This window comes from Corvus kubaryi, unplaced genomic scaffold (assembly GCF_017639235.1).
Source record: "Corvus kubaryi isolate FWS band 111438036 unplaced genomic scaffold, C.kubaryi_AGA036_p1.0 67, whole genome shotgun sequence".
In the NCBI taxonomy this organism is placed as follows: Eukaryota; Metazoa; Chordata; class Aves; order Passeriformes; family Corvidae; genus Corvus; species Corvus kubaryi.
Window position 1 is genome coordinate 3,846,173 of NW_024582055.1, and position 19,495 is coordinate 3,865,667.

General features: G+C 37.5%; 1 protein-coding gene across 3 annotated transcripts in view; it reads right to left on the reverse strand.

Annotated features, from left to right (window-relative positions):
* Positions 1–3,765: 3,765 nt before the first annotated feature.
* INTU (inturned planar cell polarity protein) overlaps positions 3,766–19,495 on the reverse strand; it is a 35,029-nt gene continuing 19,299 nt past the window's right edge. The window contains exons 5-16 of one of the 3 annotated variants that reach the window (XM_042048555.1): positions 16,277–16,395; positions 15,890–15,979; positions 15,413–15,490; positions 14,431–14,620; positions 12,017–12,070; positions 10,828–10,890; positions 9,599–9,820; positions 8,788–9,210; positions 8,189–8,286; positions 7,404–7,593; positions 5,502–5,656; positions 3,766–4,648 (exon numbers count right to left, since the gene is read on the reverse strand). In XM_042048555.1, coding sequence (XP_041904489.1) covers positions 4,537–4,648; positions 5,502–5,656; positions 7,404–7,593; positions 8,189–8,286; positions 8,788–9,210; positions 9,599–9,820; positions 10,828–10,890; positions 12,017–12,070; positions 14,431–14,620; positions 15,413–15,490; positions 15,890–15,979; positions 16,277–16,395 — 1,794 coding nt within the window. In that variant the 3' untranslated portion in view covers positions 3,766–4,536. Of the gene's footprint in view, positions 4,649–5,501; positions 5,668–7,403; positions 7,594–8,188; positions 8,287–8,787; positions 9,211–9,598; positions 9,821–10,827; positions 10,891–12,016; positions 12,071–14,430; positions 14,621–15,412; positions 15,491–15,889; positions 15,980–16,276; positions 16,396–19,495 lie in introns of those variants that run through there. The other 2 variants (XM_042048556.1, XM_042048557.1) reach the window with 2 other exon arrangements.

A 19,495-nucleotide genomic window follows, 5' to 3' on the forward strand; every position in this document is an offset into this window, starting at 1 on the left:
ACATTGTCATGCATTGCAGACACCCTGCTTTTCAGTACAAACTGCTTGCATACTGAAGCATTTAAACAGAGGAGATCATTGCTTTGTCTCTTTATTAACAAAGCATAGAGATGTGAAGACTGTATTCAAACATTCAGTGACTTCCATTTGCTGAAACACTTTCCAGGTCAAATAACTACCATTCCAGTGCTGCTGTCATTCAGCAGAACCCTTATGTATGAATTCTCTTGCCCTTTCTCTGGGAAGAATTTTTCCTATAAAATACCATGCTTTCACTTCCTCCCCACACATTCTTACTCAGATGTATGAGAAGCGTTACTTGTTTCAGTTTTTCCCTAGTGTGGAGCAAAAGTTAAAAAATCTGTGTGCTGAAGTTAAAAAAGTTAAAATTATATGTGTAGATTTTTCATCAGTTTCCATCTCTTGGGATTCTTTACAGGTGAAAAACATGGCAGGCAATAAACCAACCTTTGAAGGAAGAGCTACAAACTGCACACCTGCTTATACCACAGGCATCACAAAATTATTAATTCAGCTCAAGTACAAGGCATAGGGAGCAACAGGTGAAGCAAAGCAGCCAATTCGTGGGATAACCTTGCACAGACAAGAACCAGAGTTAAGTTGTCCATTACAGGAAAATCAGGAAAGCCAAGAGCCATAGATTCCCCTCTGTACTGCCAAGCCTTCCAGACACACTTTCCAGGAAATTAATTTCACCTATTAGAATGAATGAAATGTATCAAGAGACATAAACTACCCAAAAATCATCTTCAGTTGAGAAAATCTTCAGCTGATATTCCTGATACAGAACAAGGATGGTCATTAACTCTTTAAATGACACCCCGTAATGCCATTAAGTTAGCAAAAAACCAAACTCCTCTGGTTTCTGTACCCCAAGTTGGCAAAATGCAGTTAAAACTTCTCCCTACAGAGTCTAAACAAATGCAAAACTGAGAGCTATGCTACAGCACTGTTTCCAGAGAATTTTCTTTCCCTCTACTCCATCCTCTTCTTTGAAGATTGTATATTTCTTATTCCTTTTATGGTTGTAATTGTAAATTTTTAAGTAACAGAAACTATTCTAATACTACTGTGCATTGGTCTGCCTTTAGAATGAAGTAAATATAAATACCTGAGGCACATCAGGTAAACCTGGCACTGCCACTTCAGAGATTTCACTGCCTTCCCAGAATTAGCACCATGCTCTGAGCTGATCTCAGTGGATCTTGTGGCAGTCTCAGAGCAATTCCTATACTTGAGCTATTTTAAAATTTTTTTAAATTTTTTAATTTAATTTTTTAAATTTAAATTGTTTTTTAAATTTTCACTTGTAAAAGCTGATCACTGTAGAAGAACCATTTGACATAAATTTGTAGTGGTGATATCTGACTTAGCTGTGTTGGCCTTAACTGCATCAGGGCTACATCTCGTGTAGTAAATACAGACCATGTGGATGTACCCAAAATCACTTCTTATTTGCCACTTTGGTAACAACTCTGCAGCTGTAGTATCCCATTTCCTGCCCTGAACAGAACATGGAAGAAAGCATCCAAAGACCCTGAGCTTCAACAATGGATATGCCACTTTGCTAAATATTGTACTTCTAAGGAAATTAATCTTGAGTGTTATTCATGGAATGTTTCTAAAATTTGAGTCACAAGCTCATACACATGTAAGGCATCTGGAAGCACTTCCAGGAGGGAGATTTTAAGAACTATAAACAGTGTTATTTAAACAATACCTGTTTTACTTTTTTCCACTGTAAGAAAAGAAAGAAAATAACCTTAAACTCTTTACATAAAAAATGACTGTAATTGAAAAAGGACTGCTTAAGAATTTGCATGTGATACCAGGAGATTAATCTAACTTTAGTGACTGACAGAATTCCTCCTGGTCAGCACTACCAGAAAAGCCTGTGGCAAGAAAACTTTCTGGCACTGTAGTAAAGAACTGTCAGCAAGAGAAATCACAGAACACTGGATTATGTTTACATTATCAAAACCTAATCAAAGAAATCCTAAAAGAGATAACCTAAGACAGAGACAAATGAAGCAGATTTTCCATCTATTTTCACACTAAACAAATCAGATATGAAGAATTTATTTTCCATTCTGCTGATATGAATGAATTTTAAGTAATTTGCCAAATGCCAGTATCAACATTTCCTATTCCAAGACCAAGATTTCTTGTAATTAATTCCATGGGAGTAGACCTGTATGCCTTTCAAGAATCCATCTGAATGGAAGGACATTTACAGGCACTGCACTAAGTCATTTATCATTTAAGATCAAAACCCAGATTTTACTCCTGCAACAATAAGCTACACAGCAAACCTGCCTCTTTCTCTTGCTATAAAATAAGCTTATTACAAAACCTTATCAATATACCACCCCTAATTACCAAGCATGCTGAGGGAAAGAACTGCACAGCTCTTGACCAGATCTAGTTTGTTTATCAAAACTAATATGCAGATTATTTTTACCTGTTTTCCTTTGTCCTCTTTGGACACAAAAATGTATTTGCACTTGTCCTTAAAAGAAACCTTTAGAGCTTGTGTTGAGAAGTACTGTGTAACACTTGCCAGACCACCAATGCCAAAAACTCTGCAGAGAAAGAAATGGAACTTTAAAAATAACTAGAGATTTTAAAATTTCCAAAGCTTATACTACACCAAGAATATTGTACAATATCTCTTCTATTTGGTATGAGCTGCAACAAAGGCCTAAAATCTTTCTTTTCAGGACCTTTCTTTTTCAAGCACTTGTTTTTGGAAATCCAGATTGATCTTGAAATTTACCAACAGCGTATGAATTTGGTGTTAGCTCTAGAAAAACCTCAAACTACGAGTGAAACATTAGTAACATGAGAAATAGCTCAGATTTTTAACTTCCTTACTTCATCCATTTCTAGGACCAGGGATACCTATGGAAACTGCAAGAGAGCAGAGTAGTTACAGGACTGTGCAGACATGGCTCTCCTGAAGCAGCCTCCCTACGCATTTTGGCTGCCAGAGAGGGTGCTCCCACTCCTTATTAGAGCAATGCCAGATGGCTTATACAGGTATTACAAACTTGGTGGCACTTTAAAAATTACAGTATTCTTCTAAATGAAAGAAAGGGTTCTCCTGGACACCAAGATAAACAGCTACAAGCGCTGCAGCAAAGACTGCTTGCTTTCCTCCACGTTCCTTCTTCCATCTACCAGGAAATCCAATAGCCAAACCTCACATATTTTAGACTTTTAAGAGGTGTAACAGGGTAACTCTCGCATCATCACTTGATTTATACAGGGGGAACACAGCTAACACATTACTGATGTGGTTTGTACGCCTCAGACTGAACTACTATTGCTCATCTGCTAGGAACCATAAATCCTGGAGAAAGCTGATTAGCTAAGTCTTCAATCATATGCTTGCACTTCAGGCCTCAGACTTCTGCTGCTTGGAACTAAAGCAACTGCTGAGTGATCAAGACAAGCTGTGAATCACTCTGTGAGCACTGCAAGCCTTTGATTGACTGTTTTAGAGGCACCCCAAACAGTGTCATCTACTAGTGAAAACAAGATCTAAAGATTTGGTCATGAGAAGCCATGAAATTGAATTTGCTTTCCCAAATACTTAAACCTTTTGATCCCATTGTTTAAAATGCAAGTCTAGTATGCATTTTAGGAAAAGCACTCATGACAAGCAAGTAGAATAAAATAATAAAACAAAAGAGAAAATGAAAATGCATTAAGTAAAAAAAGAATACAAAATTAATGCTCTACTATTCTTTAACAAATATAGATTTTTATTATGAAATTATGAATATAAAATATGCCAAGTCCATGCATAAGTCTTAAAACCACCCTGCCCTCCCCCATCCTTCTTTGTGTCTTCAAAATTGCATTTTAACAAATAAAAGTATTATTTATAGTTAAAACTCATGGAGTCAAGTAAAACATCAGCCACACTATAGTCCTCGAGTGTGCAGGAGAGCAAAAATGATAAGCCATTAGTTTTGTGAGGCTAAGTGCCAGGAATTGTCGAAAAGGTTTCTCTCTGCTTTATTAACACAGTGCTACTGAAAACATTCAGTATTTTTCAGGCCCTCAGAGGTGCAACATTTTAACTAATTGGAAAACTTTTTTCTTCCTCCATCCAATTTCCATGTTCAGAGAGTACTCTGAGGATCAGCTTACCATTTTATGTTGCATATTGTACACTGAACAGCAGTGAATGCACAAATTATGTGGTGTTTTCATATAATAAAGTTATGACCAGGATAAGAAACAGTGATAGCATATAAAAATAAGAACTTTGGTTCTCTGAAATATTTTTAAGTATTCAACTGATGAGCTCATTAGAATCACCACTGAAGTTTTAAATTTCATTTTAAACTTTTAAACACTGAGCCATACCACAAGGTATTTGATTTTTTTAAAGCTTTTCAAAGATACCCCATGGTGGCACCCAAAGGGAGCTCATTTCCCTTTATATGGGATGCTCTAAAGAATTAACACCCCCATGCAGGATGCCTGAGTGTGCAGGAAGCTCATCTATGTAGCTAAGCCGAAGGACAGTTTAAAGGCCAGTTCCACAGCAGCTTCTGTCACGGAGTCATGGAAACAGACATAACACTCCTGAGGTTTGGGGTGGAGAATGAGTCTCCTGGGGAGAAAAAAAGAAAGAACAAAAAGAAGGTAACCATCACAGGTGTTATTTTTTTCTCTTCAAATGGTAGATTCTAGTTGTACTGTGAGGTTTCAGTAGGGAGTTAAAACAAGCTGCTGTGTAAGACAGTTGGCAAATTTCGATGTCTGTCCTGCGTTACTTTACCTCTTTCAATACGTTGGATTTTTAAATCAAGCTATTCTCTACTCAGTTTTTTTCAGGCTGTGTAGAGAAAAAAATCTCCCGGTTTTCAGGATCTTCTGTGGTACTGGTCTGTCTGGTCTACAAGGTGAAATCAAGGTCCTTGGGAGCAAGCCCCAGGATTCATGTATTTACTGATTTTTAAACTTAATAACATCTGGGTAGTTACATTCCCACATATTAATCCAATGAGCTCTTCTAGGGAAAGAGCTAAAATAGAAAAGCTGTTAATACCTGTGCATAACCTTGTGTAGCATTATAATTATTTTTCAAAAGATACCAACAGTAGCATAAACATTTTTTAATATTTTAATTAAATATTTTAATTTTTCCCACACAAACTGCAACTATGTACATTCAGGGTGGGAAACAATTTTTTTTCTTTTTTCTCTTTAAACATCTTCCTTCCCAAAGGAAAAGCCTCTCCAGTAATTATAACTGTTCACCTCACTTGTTTGTATCACTGACTCAGCAATTGTTAAAGGTGGAAATTCACACCAATGCAACTTCCCAGTCCCCTTAAATTAAAGCTACCTCAGTCACTCAGCTCAAGTATTCCTGTGATGTGCTACAGTTAAATTTATCTTTAAAGAACACAGTGGCACAGTCAAAATGAAAAACTGGAGGTGAAATTTTTCCATAAACTTACCCCACAACCCAGTAGTTCATTGTTGGTGGTGGTTTCTTCTGGTCAGTCCAGTTTTCAGGAGAGCACTCAAACAGAAGTCCATGTTCTCTTACCAGATCTGGGTCCTCAGCTGCCTTACTCAATTCTGAAATCCCACTGCCTGCCTTTTTCTTTTTCTGTAAAATGACTGGTGAAATGTTAGTAGAGAATGAAACATTCTGACATAAACACAAACAAAGATAACCATGTGATTTCTTCAGGACTCTCTGATGGATGATACTGCTGTCAAAAAGCCAGGCTTAGAACAACTAACTTGCTCTCATGATTCTTTTCTCCACAGTTTTTTTACTTTGGCATCAAAAGGCTTTTCCATTGTTACACAAGCTGGAATTAGACACATGCTCCCTTTTTGGACTTTTTTTCCCTTCTACTTAAACACTGTTTTTCTAAAAAGACATCTGAGATACTACAGGTCTTTAAAAAAGTGTGTTTCAACAGCTAAAGCTCTCACCTTTCCTCCTCTGTGTGCCTCCCTAATTAAGAACTGTGATAGTAAGAGTCTATTGAATAAACTTGGCCAGGCAGGAATTTCTTTTTGTAAATGAACAGCTGAAGCACTTTGCTCAGAGCATTTTCTGACTCTTAACCAGTACAAGGACATAAGAGCACAGAAAATAAAGACATTTTTGTGTTTTCTCGAGCTTTTAGAGCTCTGTTTTGTACAGAGCTTTTGAATAAACCTTGCAAAAGTTCCAGCTCATCTGTGGATCTGCCAGGGAAACTCCTGCTACAATCAGTTGGTTCGAAGATGAAAGAAAAGGTTTTCTTAGGAAACAACTCAAGGAACTTCTGTCTGCCATATGCAGAAGCAGAAACCACATCGTTCAATCTGCCTACAATATTGAAGGTGTGGGGGCTGAAGATCTGGAAAAGATGGTCAAAACATTGTATTTTGGGGTTTAAAACTACAGAGCTTACTTTTGCTCAATTTAAGATTTATTCGAGATTCCTGTACATGTTTAGAAGTTTAATTGTGAATTTTCAGTTGTCAGAAAGTAAGGCTAAATTAATTATTCATCAGTTTACAGTAACTTTGCATTACTGGTGCAGTTCTCTGAATCCTAAACCATAACAGTATTTACCAGATGACAAAGAATATGCAATATAATAGTACATTTCTGTATTTGATTTTTTTGTCATGCACTATGAACAAGGCAATTTTCTGGTTATTCTTTTACATTCTCCTTGTGCCATAATACAGCCTGCCAATTTCAGCATTAATTGCTGGAGCCAATATGCAAAAGACTACCCCAAATTTCACTGAAAGAGACGTGTTCATCAGTTATTTCTGATTCTCAGAGCAGAATGAACTCAGTTTTATGGCTTCAACTATAAAGTGTCTATTTAATGGCTGTAGCCAAAGGCAATTGACGGTAAGAAATACTCATTTATTCTCTCTGCTTGCTTTTGGGTTTCTGCATCTCCCAACAGAAATGCCCAAAATACATGGCTCATTGCCAAAGCCCTACTCAGTCAAACCCCAGTGTCATGTGACCAATCCACCAAATCAACACATATTTTTAACACTTAAAAATTCCTAGATTTACGAGGCACATGGGTCTAGCCAGAAATGACTTCTTCAGTAACATCAAAGAAACATTGAGAAAAATTATATATATTGTTATTTGCAAACTTGCCTTCATTCAACTTGTACTGTTATTTCCCCTTTTCTCACTTAACTCACTTGAATTGTCACTTTAGGATCTAAAAAATACAGCTGACAGACGGTATTCCACTTTGGTTTAGAGTCTGCAGACATGCAAATACAGCTGCTCATGAACCACTGAAATAATGAAGTGAAAACAACCTTGAAATACTGAGTTGAGAATGTGATTGGACAAAGAGAAATCCAAGTTGCCCTACCTCTTTCCTCATGGACTGCTGGAAAATGGAACGAATTGAAAGGCAGCACTGGTAGAAATTCTCAATTAACTGGGGGTGGATGGAGCCACCGAGATGTGCTACTTCTTTGTGAGTTGGAGTAATAAAGATTCCTTGCATCGTCTCCAAAGACAGATAGTGGAAGAGGGTATTCTCAGGACCAGATGTCAACCTTAAAAATATTGGAGAATTCATTTAATTAAAAAATATAAAATAATTTACAACTTCTGTTTCTTAAGACAGAATTGTTTTTCTAGCTACAGTAGAGTACAAAATGGATGCAGGCATTCAAAAGGTTCCTATCTCTACACCAAGGAAATCCTGCTAATTTTGACTGTCAATTTAAAAAACCAACAAATTAAAAACTGTGGTACACTTGTGTTCTCAAAAGATGTCTCCAAGAAAGAAAAAGGAAAGAGAAATAAAAGCTTTGTTCATTGTACACCTACCTAAAGGCAATAGGGAGGCACAAGGTTTGGATATGTGTGGTCCAGAAACTTCTGTTTGAAATTCCAAGGTCACACAGATGTGGGATGTGTGCACAATACTGACAAATTATTCAGAAACATTTGTCTTTCATCACATTATTTCAAATTTTAATGTTTAATTAAGCTCTCAGTTTAACAGATTCACTTCTGATAATCCTTGCATAACAAAGCTTTGGTTGGAATAAAATAATGTGGGGACTTCTGTGATCTGTGTATATTAAAAAAAAAAATCCAAGCATGGCCTAAAAATGAAATACTTAATAAAAAATAATTTCTTACTTGATAGAATTAAGAAATTCTGTATCTTTCTCGGAAGGGTTCTTTTTAAGGTTTCCTGAATGCAATGGGTTTGGCAGGGTGTGTTTTCTCCTAGTGGCCTGAAAAACAAGCAGATAGATGAACTAACAGAGAACACACAGCTAAAGAAAGAACAAAATCAAACCAACAGAAAGAAGATGACAATGTAGCATTTTTAATAAGGCCCAAACAGTTACATCAGTTTATATAAATGTATTTTACAGCCTATTTTAGACTAAACTTGGTTAGAAGCAGTTGTGCAACTGTACAGCAATTAGTTTTCATTGGTCATTTTGGAGATATTCTCCAATTATAGCTACTTTTTTTTTTTAACACAGCTGTGCCCACTTCAGTCATGTGAAATCCCCAAATATTTACAAGCAATGATAAAATAAAAAAGTGTGATGGTTTTGAGGCTGACTCAGAGCTTCCCAAGGCAACAGAAGTATTTTCTACTGAGTTCAAGGACTGTATTCTTTTATAGTGTGCTTTTTATAAAAGTTACCTTGAGTTTGAACAAACTGCCCTCTCCCCTAAGCCCCCCAGAACCTTATCAATTCTCTCTGCCTCTGTTCTCTGACCTGCTCCACCACAGGCTGTGGATTGGTGCTTTCCTCTTCCACAGGCCCTTCGCTGCCCTGCTCGGCCCCTCCGCTGCTCCTCGTGGGGCTCTGCTTCCGTGTGCTGAGGGAGGAGTCCCCGAAGAGGCTCCTTCTGCTCCCCGGAGTGCTTGCTGCTTTGCAGGAATTCTGCAGCTTGCTTAGGATGGGTGAGGTGCTCAAGCTGTCCAGCCTGTCCCGTGCTGCAGGAAGGAACGAGTCAGCACAGGCTAAAGGTGGAATGGAGGGAGAATCCAGCCTCTCCTCTATGCTGGCGTCTATTCCTTCCAGCTGCAGTATGGTTGCCTTGACCTGATCTACGTAGATACAGTCTGGCCCTGGATGCCCAATAGCTTTGGATGCACAGCCCCCTGCCTCCAGCAGGACACACAGCACGAAGTGTCTCTGTAAATACAGAGGATGCAAACGTAAAAGATTGCTTACAAACTCATCAGCTGTTTGCTTTAAAGAAAGTCCACATTTAAAAGAACAGAACCAGACATTTCTGACATGAGTTGTCTGAAAATGTGAGATCATGAAGGTAGAAACATTTTCAACTGAAGTGAAAAGGCATAAAAATAATGAGAATTTATACTAAACTTTGCAAGCTTTGCAGATGCATAAATAATGCTACTCTCTGGGAAGTTCTATCCCACAAGACAGCTACAATTTGAGTATTTTGCAAAATTACGCAGTGAAAGGCATGGAAAGTGTTGATCTTGGTGAACAGCAGACAACTCACAACAGCAAAAGAGAGCCTCAGAGAACAGGCATGCTGCAGCTGTTATCTTACCAAGCCAACTATCAGTAAGAAATATCTTGCTTCAGGTTCCCTGTATCCTGTCAAACTTGACTCTTCACATGGCTGGAGGTGATGCTGTGGGAACACTTCCCGCCAAATCACCAACTGCCCAATCCTCTGCTCCGCTGCCAGGGGTAACAGACAGTAATGCCGGCAGTAGAAACCCACATCAACAAGGTCTTCCTTTGGCAAGTGATTACCAATCAAGTAACCCTTTAATTAAACACAGAAGAGGGAGCGTGTTCAGTGAGAAATACACCACCACCACGTGGCACTTCAGAGTACTTTTCATACAGAGATATCCCTGCTCCACGTGCATTGAGATCCTAAAGTTTCTGGACACAGACTTTCCTTTTGGTTTACAGTTGTACAACAGACAACACTGAGATTTTGCACTACATCTAAATAATCAAAACACTAAACAAAAAAACCATCAGCATATATGCAAGTTACCAAAGGCAAGCTGGGCCTTCCCAGCCTGCAAAACTGCTACAGTGTTAAGGTGCTTGAATTCTCATTTAATTCCCTCTCCAAAAATAGTGTGCTTTTACTGGAATTAATAAAATTTCCAAAGAAGATCCACAGAATAACAGTGGTGCCAGCACTAAGGGCTTCACAGCTGAAGTGCTGTCATGGTAGATACTGTGCAGTTCCACTTCTCTCATAACACTCCCAGCACAAAGAACAATTGCCTGATAAAATCCTTAAAATGCAAGTTTTCTTACAGCAAAGGCTGATACCTTCCTCTTTATACTGTTGATTGCACTGTCTATATTTACCAAAGATAAATAAAGTTATGAATGAGGCCAAAGTGAAAAAAAGCTGTCAATACAATTTCTCAAGTCTTGGATTTAAAGACAGATTAAAAATAGAGAACCTGCTGTAAAAAAATGGGAATGAACAAAAGAGTTCCTATTAGAATATCCTACAGTCTCAGTTAAACTGACTCTTATTGCTTTCTTATTACTGTCTTTCCAATCCTTGGATCGTACACCAAGAAATTCCAGTTTTAAAGAAGTATTTTTGTTCTTACTGTTCATACAGCACATATTTCCCAACACTGATTTTTTTCTGTTATGGTGTTTGAGTTTTAGGGCTGTTACTAGAAATACATGCTTAAACCAGTCATATGTTCATTTCAGATTTGTGAGATTCTGAAAGACTAAATTAGATTTCTAGATGCATTTTCCTAATCTTTAGGCCTTAATCATTAATACTACCTTGTAAAAGAGACAAGAGCCCAGAATCACATACAATCTTCTCATGTCATAATAATCTTCAGACTGTTGGAGGAAAAAAAAAGCACTGTATAATTTTTAATTCAGCATTTTTGTTTTATTTACCAATTGCAAGTGAACTAATTCTGCTCAATTGTAATCAATGTATTATTTAACACTTTCATATTTCACCACCTCTTATTACCAGTGCAGCAGTTAATACCGAGCAGTTAAGGGAAATACCAAGTTTTTAGCCTTCATCATTGAATTTCGTGTCATTACAATTTTCTCTAAAAATTTCAGCTCAAAATAACTCGTTTCCTATTTAATTATTCTGTGTTCATAAACTATTTTTGTTAGGATATGTTCATTCTCACAGTTAATAGCAAACTAGCTTTTAGCATAACTACTGACACCAGGGGCCCTCCTAGAGTAAAACTTAAAGCATTTTTTTCTAGTCTTTGACATTTTACCCAAAAGATACCCATTCATTCATTCATCTTTTAATGCTCAGTGCTCTCCCATTAGTAGCACTATTTTTATATGGATATACTGTATTTTAAGTAGGTGGAATCAATTTCTGTGCAATTAACTGTAACTTATAAACACTGAGTTCTGTAAATAATCATCCAGGTTGTTTAGTGCAGGGATTCTTTGGAATAGAAGTTTAAAGTAACTGTTGTGGAATGTGAGCTCAGGAGAGCTCTTTCATTACAAAGTAAAGCTGAATGGTCAATCTGGTTACACCTTGCACAGCCACCAGTTACTTAAGCAAATTACTATTACCTCCTTTAACAGTAGTAAAAATAAGTAGAATTTGTAATTGCTTTCTGTAAACTGGAAAATTAAATTCTGATTCATAGATGTTTCCAAGTTTACTCACAATTGCTTGAGAAGGAGACAGTTATTTACAGAAAGATGAAATGTAACAACAATCATGTCTGTTGAAATTAGCGTTTTTGTAGACATCATCCCATGGACTTCAATTATATTAAATAATGGATTTTCAGTGACTAATCCTATAGGATTATAATATGTTAAAATATTAAGCATGGAGAGAAATTCAGGATAAACTGCTTTGACTCCCACTTGATTAAAAGAAGTTGATGGATTTTGAAAATAGTGTTTGTTTAAACCACTGAATGTGACAACAAGGAGATACCTGCAATACAAACAAAAATAAAATGTTTACCAGCTCTGCAAAGTCAGCTGCTTCCAGATCACTCAATGCTGTGTCAATTTCCATCTGAAACATTCAAAACCCACTTTTTAATAAAGATTTCCAACACAATAATTTCCAATAATAGCACAGCTTGCTCTGTCTTGCTCGTCTCAGACTGGGTTTCACAAGTACAAAGCGAGTGGATAAACATCTGCACCTATTTTTTATTAGTAACATCCAATATCAAGAACACCTGGAGATACCAGACTGAAGAAAAATCCTTCCTAATTGCTGTCAATTCCCCTGTTCTTTGGAACTGTACAATTTCTCTGCTTGTGTGCCTGCTGACCCCAGTGTTTGGTACAAAGGAGATGTCACTCTTACTTTCAGTGTGCTTTAAAACACGAGGTCTAGAGACAAACATGGCTCACTACTGCATCCAACTGAGTTATCAGAAAGATCTTTTATCCAATGGGTTTAAGTTTTTTGTCCCTATGGAAGTTGCCAAAACTCTCTCACTCGTTATTTTTGTTCTACTGAAACTGCTTTAAGCTTCCTTATTTCTCTAACTGCAAGAGCTGTTGGTTAAATCAAGTTTTACTAAGAGTACTTTCCTTAGTCCTAGGCACTGAAACTCATGACATAAATGTGCTGCTTAATGAAAAGAACCTAAATCCCATAATTACAAACTTCTTGGGCTGTGCTAACAGGCTGCCTCTAATTGAAATACAGCCAGTTTTCAAACAGAGAAATGTCAGCAAGCCTGTTGGCACTCAACAACTAACCAGCCTCTCAGCTTTTCCTCGGTCAAAATTTAAATGGCTTTCTGCCTGAAGAACTGACATTTTTAGTTTTATAGTCCTTACAGAATATAAAGATCTTCACCAAAACGCTAACTGGAAATGTCATCTTCTGCAACAGCAACAGTTCTCTGGCAAATGTGAATGATCTCAAAGAACTCTGGAAAGTGATGTCTGTGTTGTAAGTATCAGCAATGCTGTTTTCAAAATCCCTTTAACACTTACTATTTTATAAGAAAAAAGCGGTCTGCAAGCTAAACTGGAGACCAAAGTGCAACAGAGTCTCTACAGAAACTTGAGAGACAAAAAAAAGCATGGAAAAAACCCCAACAACAAATAGTAAAAAAACTACAGGGCAAGGTGGAAAGAACTAAAAAATTGTCAGTCTGTGACTAAAGATAAAGGAGAAGACAAGTCTCCTTTAGAGGAGAAGAGGGAGAAGGCCACACTAGCAAAGAGAAATCTGTTTATAACTTGTAACATCCCTGACAACTCTTACTGAATCATGGCAAACCTGAAATCATTCTGCAAACCCTGTCAATAGTAAATGGAGAGACTTTAACCCTTCATCCCTTTCCCCCCAAACACTCCCATGAAAATTATACACTGAGGTCTTACTAAACATAAAAATCAGAAATGCAGGAAAGTCCTAGTTAATGCTATCTTCAAATAAAGACCTATAAATTACAGAATTATGCCACTGCAGAAGAAAGGTAATTTTGAACATCCAAACGTGGGCCTTTCCCAGAGCCATTCTGAGAAGCAATTCTAATTTTCCATCAGGCAGCCTCGAAGTTCAGTGAGTACAAGGTTCTTTCCTTTTGTTGTTGTTGCTGACGAAATAAGTTTGGATAATGGAGTTTATGGTCAGCTCAGATTAGAATAATATTCTAATAATTAGAATTAGCCTTAACTATGTTATCTACAAACTTACAAATATTTTGGGTCTCTCCATGAAAGAAAACTCTGAATTTAAAATTTCCCAGCTGTTTTATTTGCAATAAATCACAGTAGATACTCATTAAAAAAACAAACTCTACCATGACAAAAATAACATATTTTAAACTGGAGTCACAGATATTAAAGTAATGAAAGTGAGGTTTACAACTGGCAGCTATAATGTTATTTACTATGACCTACCAGTTGTCTTACTCCTGCTTAAAGCACAACTTGGTTTCTAACATGGAGGTAACCTGGCCCAGTGAAATGGTGCAGAAAAGCTGTGCCTGTCTGGTGTCAACGAATGACATGTGGGTATTTATTATGATTTTGCAACAGCCATTTAGATCTCTCCTAAATTATGAGCAATACATGGGCTTCTAGAATAATACTTCCTGCCTGCCAAAATACTTCAATGGTCAAAATCAAACATACAGCTACATACCAGGGGCTGCTTTGCATATACTCTTCCTAGATAACTCTGAAAGTCACCAAACTACAAAACTACAAACTAGATTCACAATGGCAATCCTATGGGAATGATAGTGTAGCTCCAAACTTGAATTTTATAGGAAAATGGATGGTCTGGGATGGGCAAAGCACTTGGGTAAATCACATAGTAGCAGCACAAGACAGCTGCATGGACTTTTTGGCCTCTCCTGCACAGGTTTTCCTAGAGAGATGTGAGAAGGATGTCCTTGCTACCTTGATGTCCTGAGGCAGTGTCAGCCAGCGCAGGCCTGGGAGGCTGTCTAGGAATAGGGCACTGCAGGAATCCTGGTGCTGAGCACTGGGGCTGGCACTGGACTGGAGCCTGGCAGGATGAAGGGCACGCTGGAAGAACAGGTTGAAAAAATGATCCAGGCGAGAAACATTTTCCACCTGGCAAAAAGCACTGGACAAACATGAACTCCAAGTTAGAATAACACCGAGAAATTTGCAGCTTGTTTCTATAACCCTCAGTGCTACACAAGTCTCTTTGCAGCACGATGCTACACTTGGATGTATTTTTAACAGGAAAAAAACCACTAGACTGATACCCAGGCAGTACCTACAAATAAAGAGCAAACTAAACCAGTATGGTTTAGTTCATAGTAGATGTCTTAGAGCAATTTAAGACGAGTGAAACATCAATCTCATCCTTTCGGAAACTGAGATTTATTCTTTATCTTTCTCTATGGCATACACATATTAACCCTGAATTAAATGCAAGAATATGACTAAATCCACCTGGGCAATTTTATTTAAGTAAAAGTCAGACTGAAAATCTCCTGGGTGATTTCCAAATGAAGAGAAAGACACTCACTCTGCCAAATGGAGTTGAGAAGTCCAGAGTGTTTACTCTGTTAAAAATGTAACACTGATACACACACATGTTTTACAGACACAGAGGATAACACTTGCAGAGTGCTGCTGACATCCACAGTGACTTAGATGATGGGAATGATTTAACCTATTCAAGGACAAAACTTTCTGAAGTAACAAAGACTGCTTAAACAGTGTCTTACTACTGTTAAGACTGAAACCAAAAAGCAAAAAGAACGGAATTCCGGTTTTTATACAACTGTAAAGGAAGATGCAAAGAAAATCCCTGGAAACATTAAAATTAATTCTACTATTTGTCTTTTTCAGTGAGCACCAATGAAATATGAGTGACTGAGAAGAAAATATTTTTGAAAGAACTCACCTGTCCAAAGAACTGTACATGAATGTCAAGGTCCTGACAACATCTTCAATCATGTTCCTCAGCTGAGAAAGTGGCACACTAACAAATAAAAATTAAAACATACAGCTATGGTTACAACATCTTTACCATGAATAAGCAGTCCTCCTAGAACGTGTAAAATATGTAATATTAGTGATGTTATTCAGCAGTCTCTGCAAAGTATTTGAGTTTACCAAATCCTAGAATATCACTCTTTTCTAACTTACATATATATCTGGGATTTTATTCTCTTCAGAGGAAATGAAAAAGAAAGTGCAACAATGGATATATAAAAGATGTGAATAAAGTCAATCAAAATAGTGGAATCACAGGTATAAAAACTAGTTACAGTAAAAAGAGTATGCTTTAAGCCCTCCCTTTCTTGCCTTTTTTGTTAGAAAAGTACGATTTGAGGACACAAAATTTAAAGGAAAACAAAACCTTTCATTTGAAACTCACTTTTCTTCAGGAAGGCCAATTACGAGCAACTTGTCAGATTCTTTCCAGTAAACAACTTGAACCAGTTTGTCACATAAGAAAAGGGAGGAACTAGAAAAATGAAACCAGAAGTATTTCTGTTAACACGATGAAGTTATAAAGGAGTTGAAAACCATTTCACTGAACTAAAAATCCTAGTCACTGCTACCCACTACAAAGAAATTCCCCCAAATCAATGTACATCCAGGCTGAGCAGTCCAACTTCAAGCATGCTGTTGTAGTTAAAGTGTTAACTGCCTTAACAGGTTGAGTTGCTTTGTTTTGTCTAGAACTTGATGCATGACCCATGTTTGCTGTACATCTATGTATAAAGTAATAAAACAGTAATTACATTTCAAATGCTTTTACCTGATAATCTCGGTACCAGTAACACTTTCCAGTATGTCAGATAGTGTGAGAAATATCCCTCTCACACTTTTCAGTTTTTGGGATGCTTCAGATATGGGGTACTGATAAAGAATTTCTTGCTGTGAAGAAAGTTAGCTGTTAGTTAAGCAAACCAAAACCAAAACCCCTCCAAAAAATCCCCACAGAAACCAAGATACTGATCTTTTTTTTGTGGTAACGGGGTTTTTTTAAACATGAAATCTTTTATCATATCCTTTCATATGATATTGAAACAAGCAGTGTGCTGCATGGGCATACTGGAAAGTTCTAAAATGCACATGAATGTTTCTGACAGTTTTAAATTCTCTATTTTATAGAAAAGCATCACTTATTTAGAATCATCATTACATGGAGAAATGTAAAATGACAAACAGTGCGATCACTGCATTTAGAGCTTTAAGTACACAGTTAATATATCTGATGCCAAGAGGGAGGAAGAAATCCTTTACTGTGAAGGTGCTGAGGCATTGGCACAGGTTGCTCAGAGAAGTTGTGGATGCCTCATCCCTGGAAGTGTCCATGGCCAGGTTGGATGGGAAGTGGAAGGTGTCCCTGCCCATGGCTGTAGGGTAGGAACTGGATGATCTTTAAGGTCCCTTCCAACCAAACCATTCTGTCATTCTCTGATTCAAGTATTTGTACAGTTCTTTCAATATTCAAATTCTGACTTAAATCATCATCAGACATACAGCTCTTCAAAACTGACATAAGAATATGAAAACTCCAGTCTCTCTGTATAACCCTACCTAGCTGCTTTACATGTATAGCATAAAACATAACTGATGAATATGCTCAAATTTTAAAATACACCATTAAGATTTCTCACAAAACATCCGACCAGCATACTCTTATACAAGCTATCTTGAAACTAAAGCTCCATAGAGATAAATATTTGTGAAGTTGTTTTTCTTTTTCTAACAATGTTTTAAAAATCATTTTTATGCAAGTACTTTCAAAAATTTTGTATTATTTCAGCAACCATAAAAATACAGTAATAAGCAAACATGATTCCACCTCATTTATCGCTTTCTGCCAAATAATGATGGGCCAAAAATAACGCATGTAATATTAAGCATATCCACCACCAAGATTATAGTTAATTATCCCTCTACACAAACAAACGAAACCCAGGCATGATTAACTTCCCTGTGTATGTCACTAAGCACATTAAGCCAGTGCCAACGCCCGTTGGAAAATTTTCCTTCATCAAGACTAAAAGAATGCAAAGTTTCATTACAGAAGGACCTGACAAACTCTTCATTCATACCCAATTTAACTAACTCCATAAATACTCATTAGTGACAAGGATCTTTTTTTCTGGAGTCAATCCCTCAACTGAAGAAACCCTGCTCTTTCTAATTACAGCACTGCAAAGGGCTAGAAAGAGCCTTTTCCCCCCTCCTCACTATGAACTGGGGCCTTTACACAAAATTTGTTTGTGAATTATCTGAACACATTCGCAGGGAAAGAAAAGCCAACTGTAACGAAAGGGCAGAGCTGTTATCATGTACGGATATAGTGATTTAGCAAGGGCCAGGACATGCCACCAGATCAGCTGTCTCCAAAGCAAGCCCAAAGGTCACAGGCCAGTGACAATGGAATTAATAAATGACAAGTAGCTCATTTCTTAAAGTGTAAATCCTCCCTCGACCCAACCCCCCAAACCTGGACAGACTCTTCTAGTAACAGTAGGAAGAACATCAACGTTATTCCTTTTAAGACATGCTATCACCAAAACCAGGTCAAACACAAAGATGTAGTGTTGTACACTGCTACAAATAAGGTATAATTGTAATATCCACCTTAAACTAAAATATAAAACCAGGCAGGATTGACCTTACTCACTGAGAAACTGTTGCCATAGGGACACCCCCCACAGGCATACACACATCCCAAATGATTGCCAATACTACTTCCCTGTATAGCTGAGCAGACAGAGCTTACAAGACTTAAAGCTCATTAATTCTATTTTAGGTGCCAAAAGCGCACAAGTGGGAGAATTATTTACAAGTTCTAGTTGCCATAGTTTACACAGATGTGATCTGCATACTGTGCCTCCTCTGGATATGGGTAAAGCAGCTTATTAAAGGATCATTTATTTTTATTGTGCAGGATGGCTTTGGTGTACCATAACTTCACTACTCATTTAAAGTACTGTTTAAATAAAATCTGGGACAGTACATCTACAGGATAGAAGTTGCTTGAAGTTCAGAAAATGAAATTAAAGACAAATGCCTTAAAGAAGGCAGCATTCTTTTGTAAGGAAATGTTATAAAGAGCTTGATTATATCAGCAAAGAATCTCTCAACATATTTGGGGCTGCATAACAGCCAAGACTCCTCAGGAAACAATTATTCCATGTTGTGAAGGGACAACAAGGGCATTACAATCCCTCTTTTACCTCTGCTCAATGCTCAGGATTAATCCCGTTTCTTGGGAGAGTGTAGAGAAACAACGGGGCAAGAAAACAGCAGTCAATTTACTGCGAAGTGCAGGAATTGCAATCAGGCATTTACATGTGTCAGAGAGGAGCCAGAGGCCCTGAAATTTTTTTTTTTAATATTTCATAAAGTTTACGTGGTCAAGAAAACACTTGTCTTCAAGTCTACAGCAACTGTCCATAAGTGTTCTATCCATACAACACAGCAGTCTTGGCTACTACATATTACGGTATCATGGAATTTTCTAGGGTTCTCCCCAGCCCTGTCTCAAGAAAATAAAATTGAAGTCCACTTTGTGTAGCTGAAACACTTTTTCTCTATTACACATCACCAACAGAACGTAGACTTGTACCAGTTGAAAAACAGTATAAATAAAGGAAAGGTATTGCAATCTAAGGAAAGCAAAATGTTTTCCTTCTGCTCCCCACTCCATCACTGTCCTGTCATCCCAGTCCCTGGGGACTGGAAAAACCTATGCTTTGTTTGACGTCTCCTCACCAGCAATAATATAAGATCACTGGGACACAATGCTAAATTTGAGAATTCACACAAGGGGAGAAGAGTCCTTTTTTAAATGTCTGTTCCTAAGAAGTCCACTTTGTTCACTTGTCATTTCCAGACTGAGCAAGAGGCCAACCTCAGATCTGCGTCCCTGTGTGAAGAGGAGTATTTGTAGCTATGGCTACATCCTGAACAACATCTACACAAACTTACAGTGGCTTACATGTACACTGGCAAA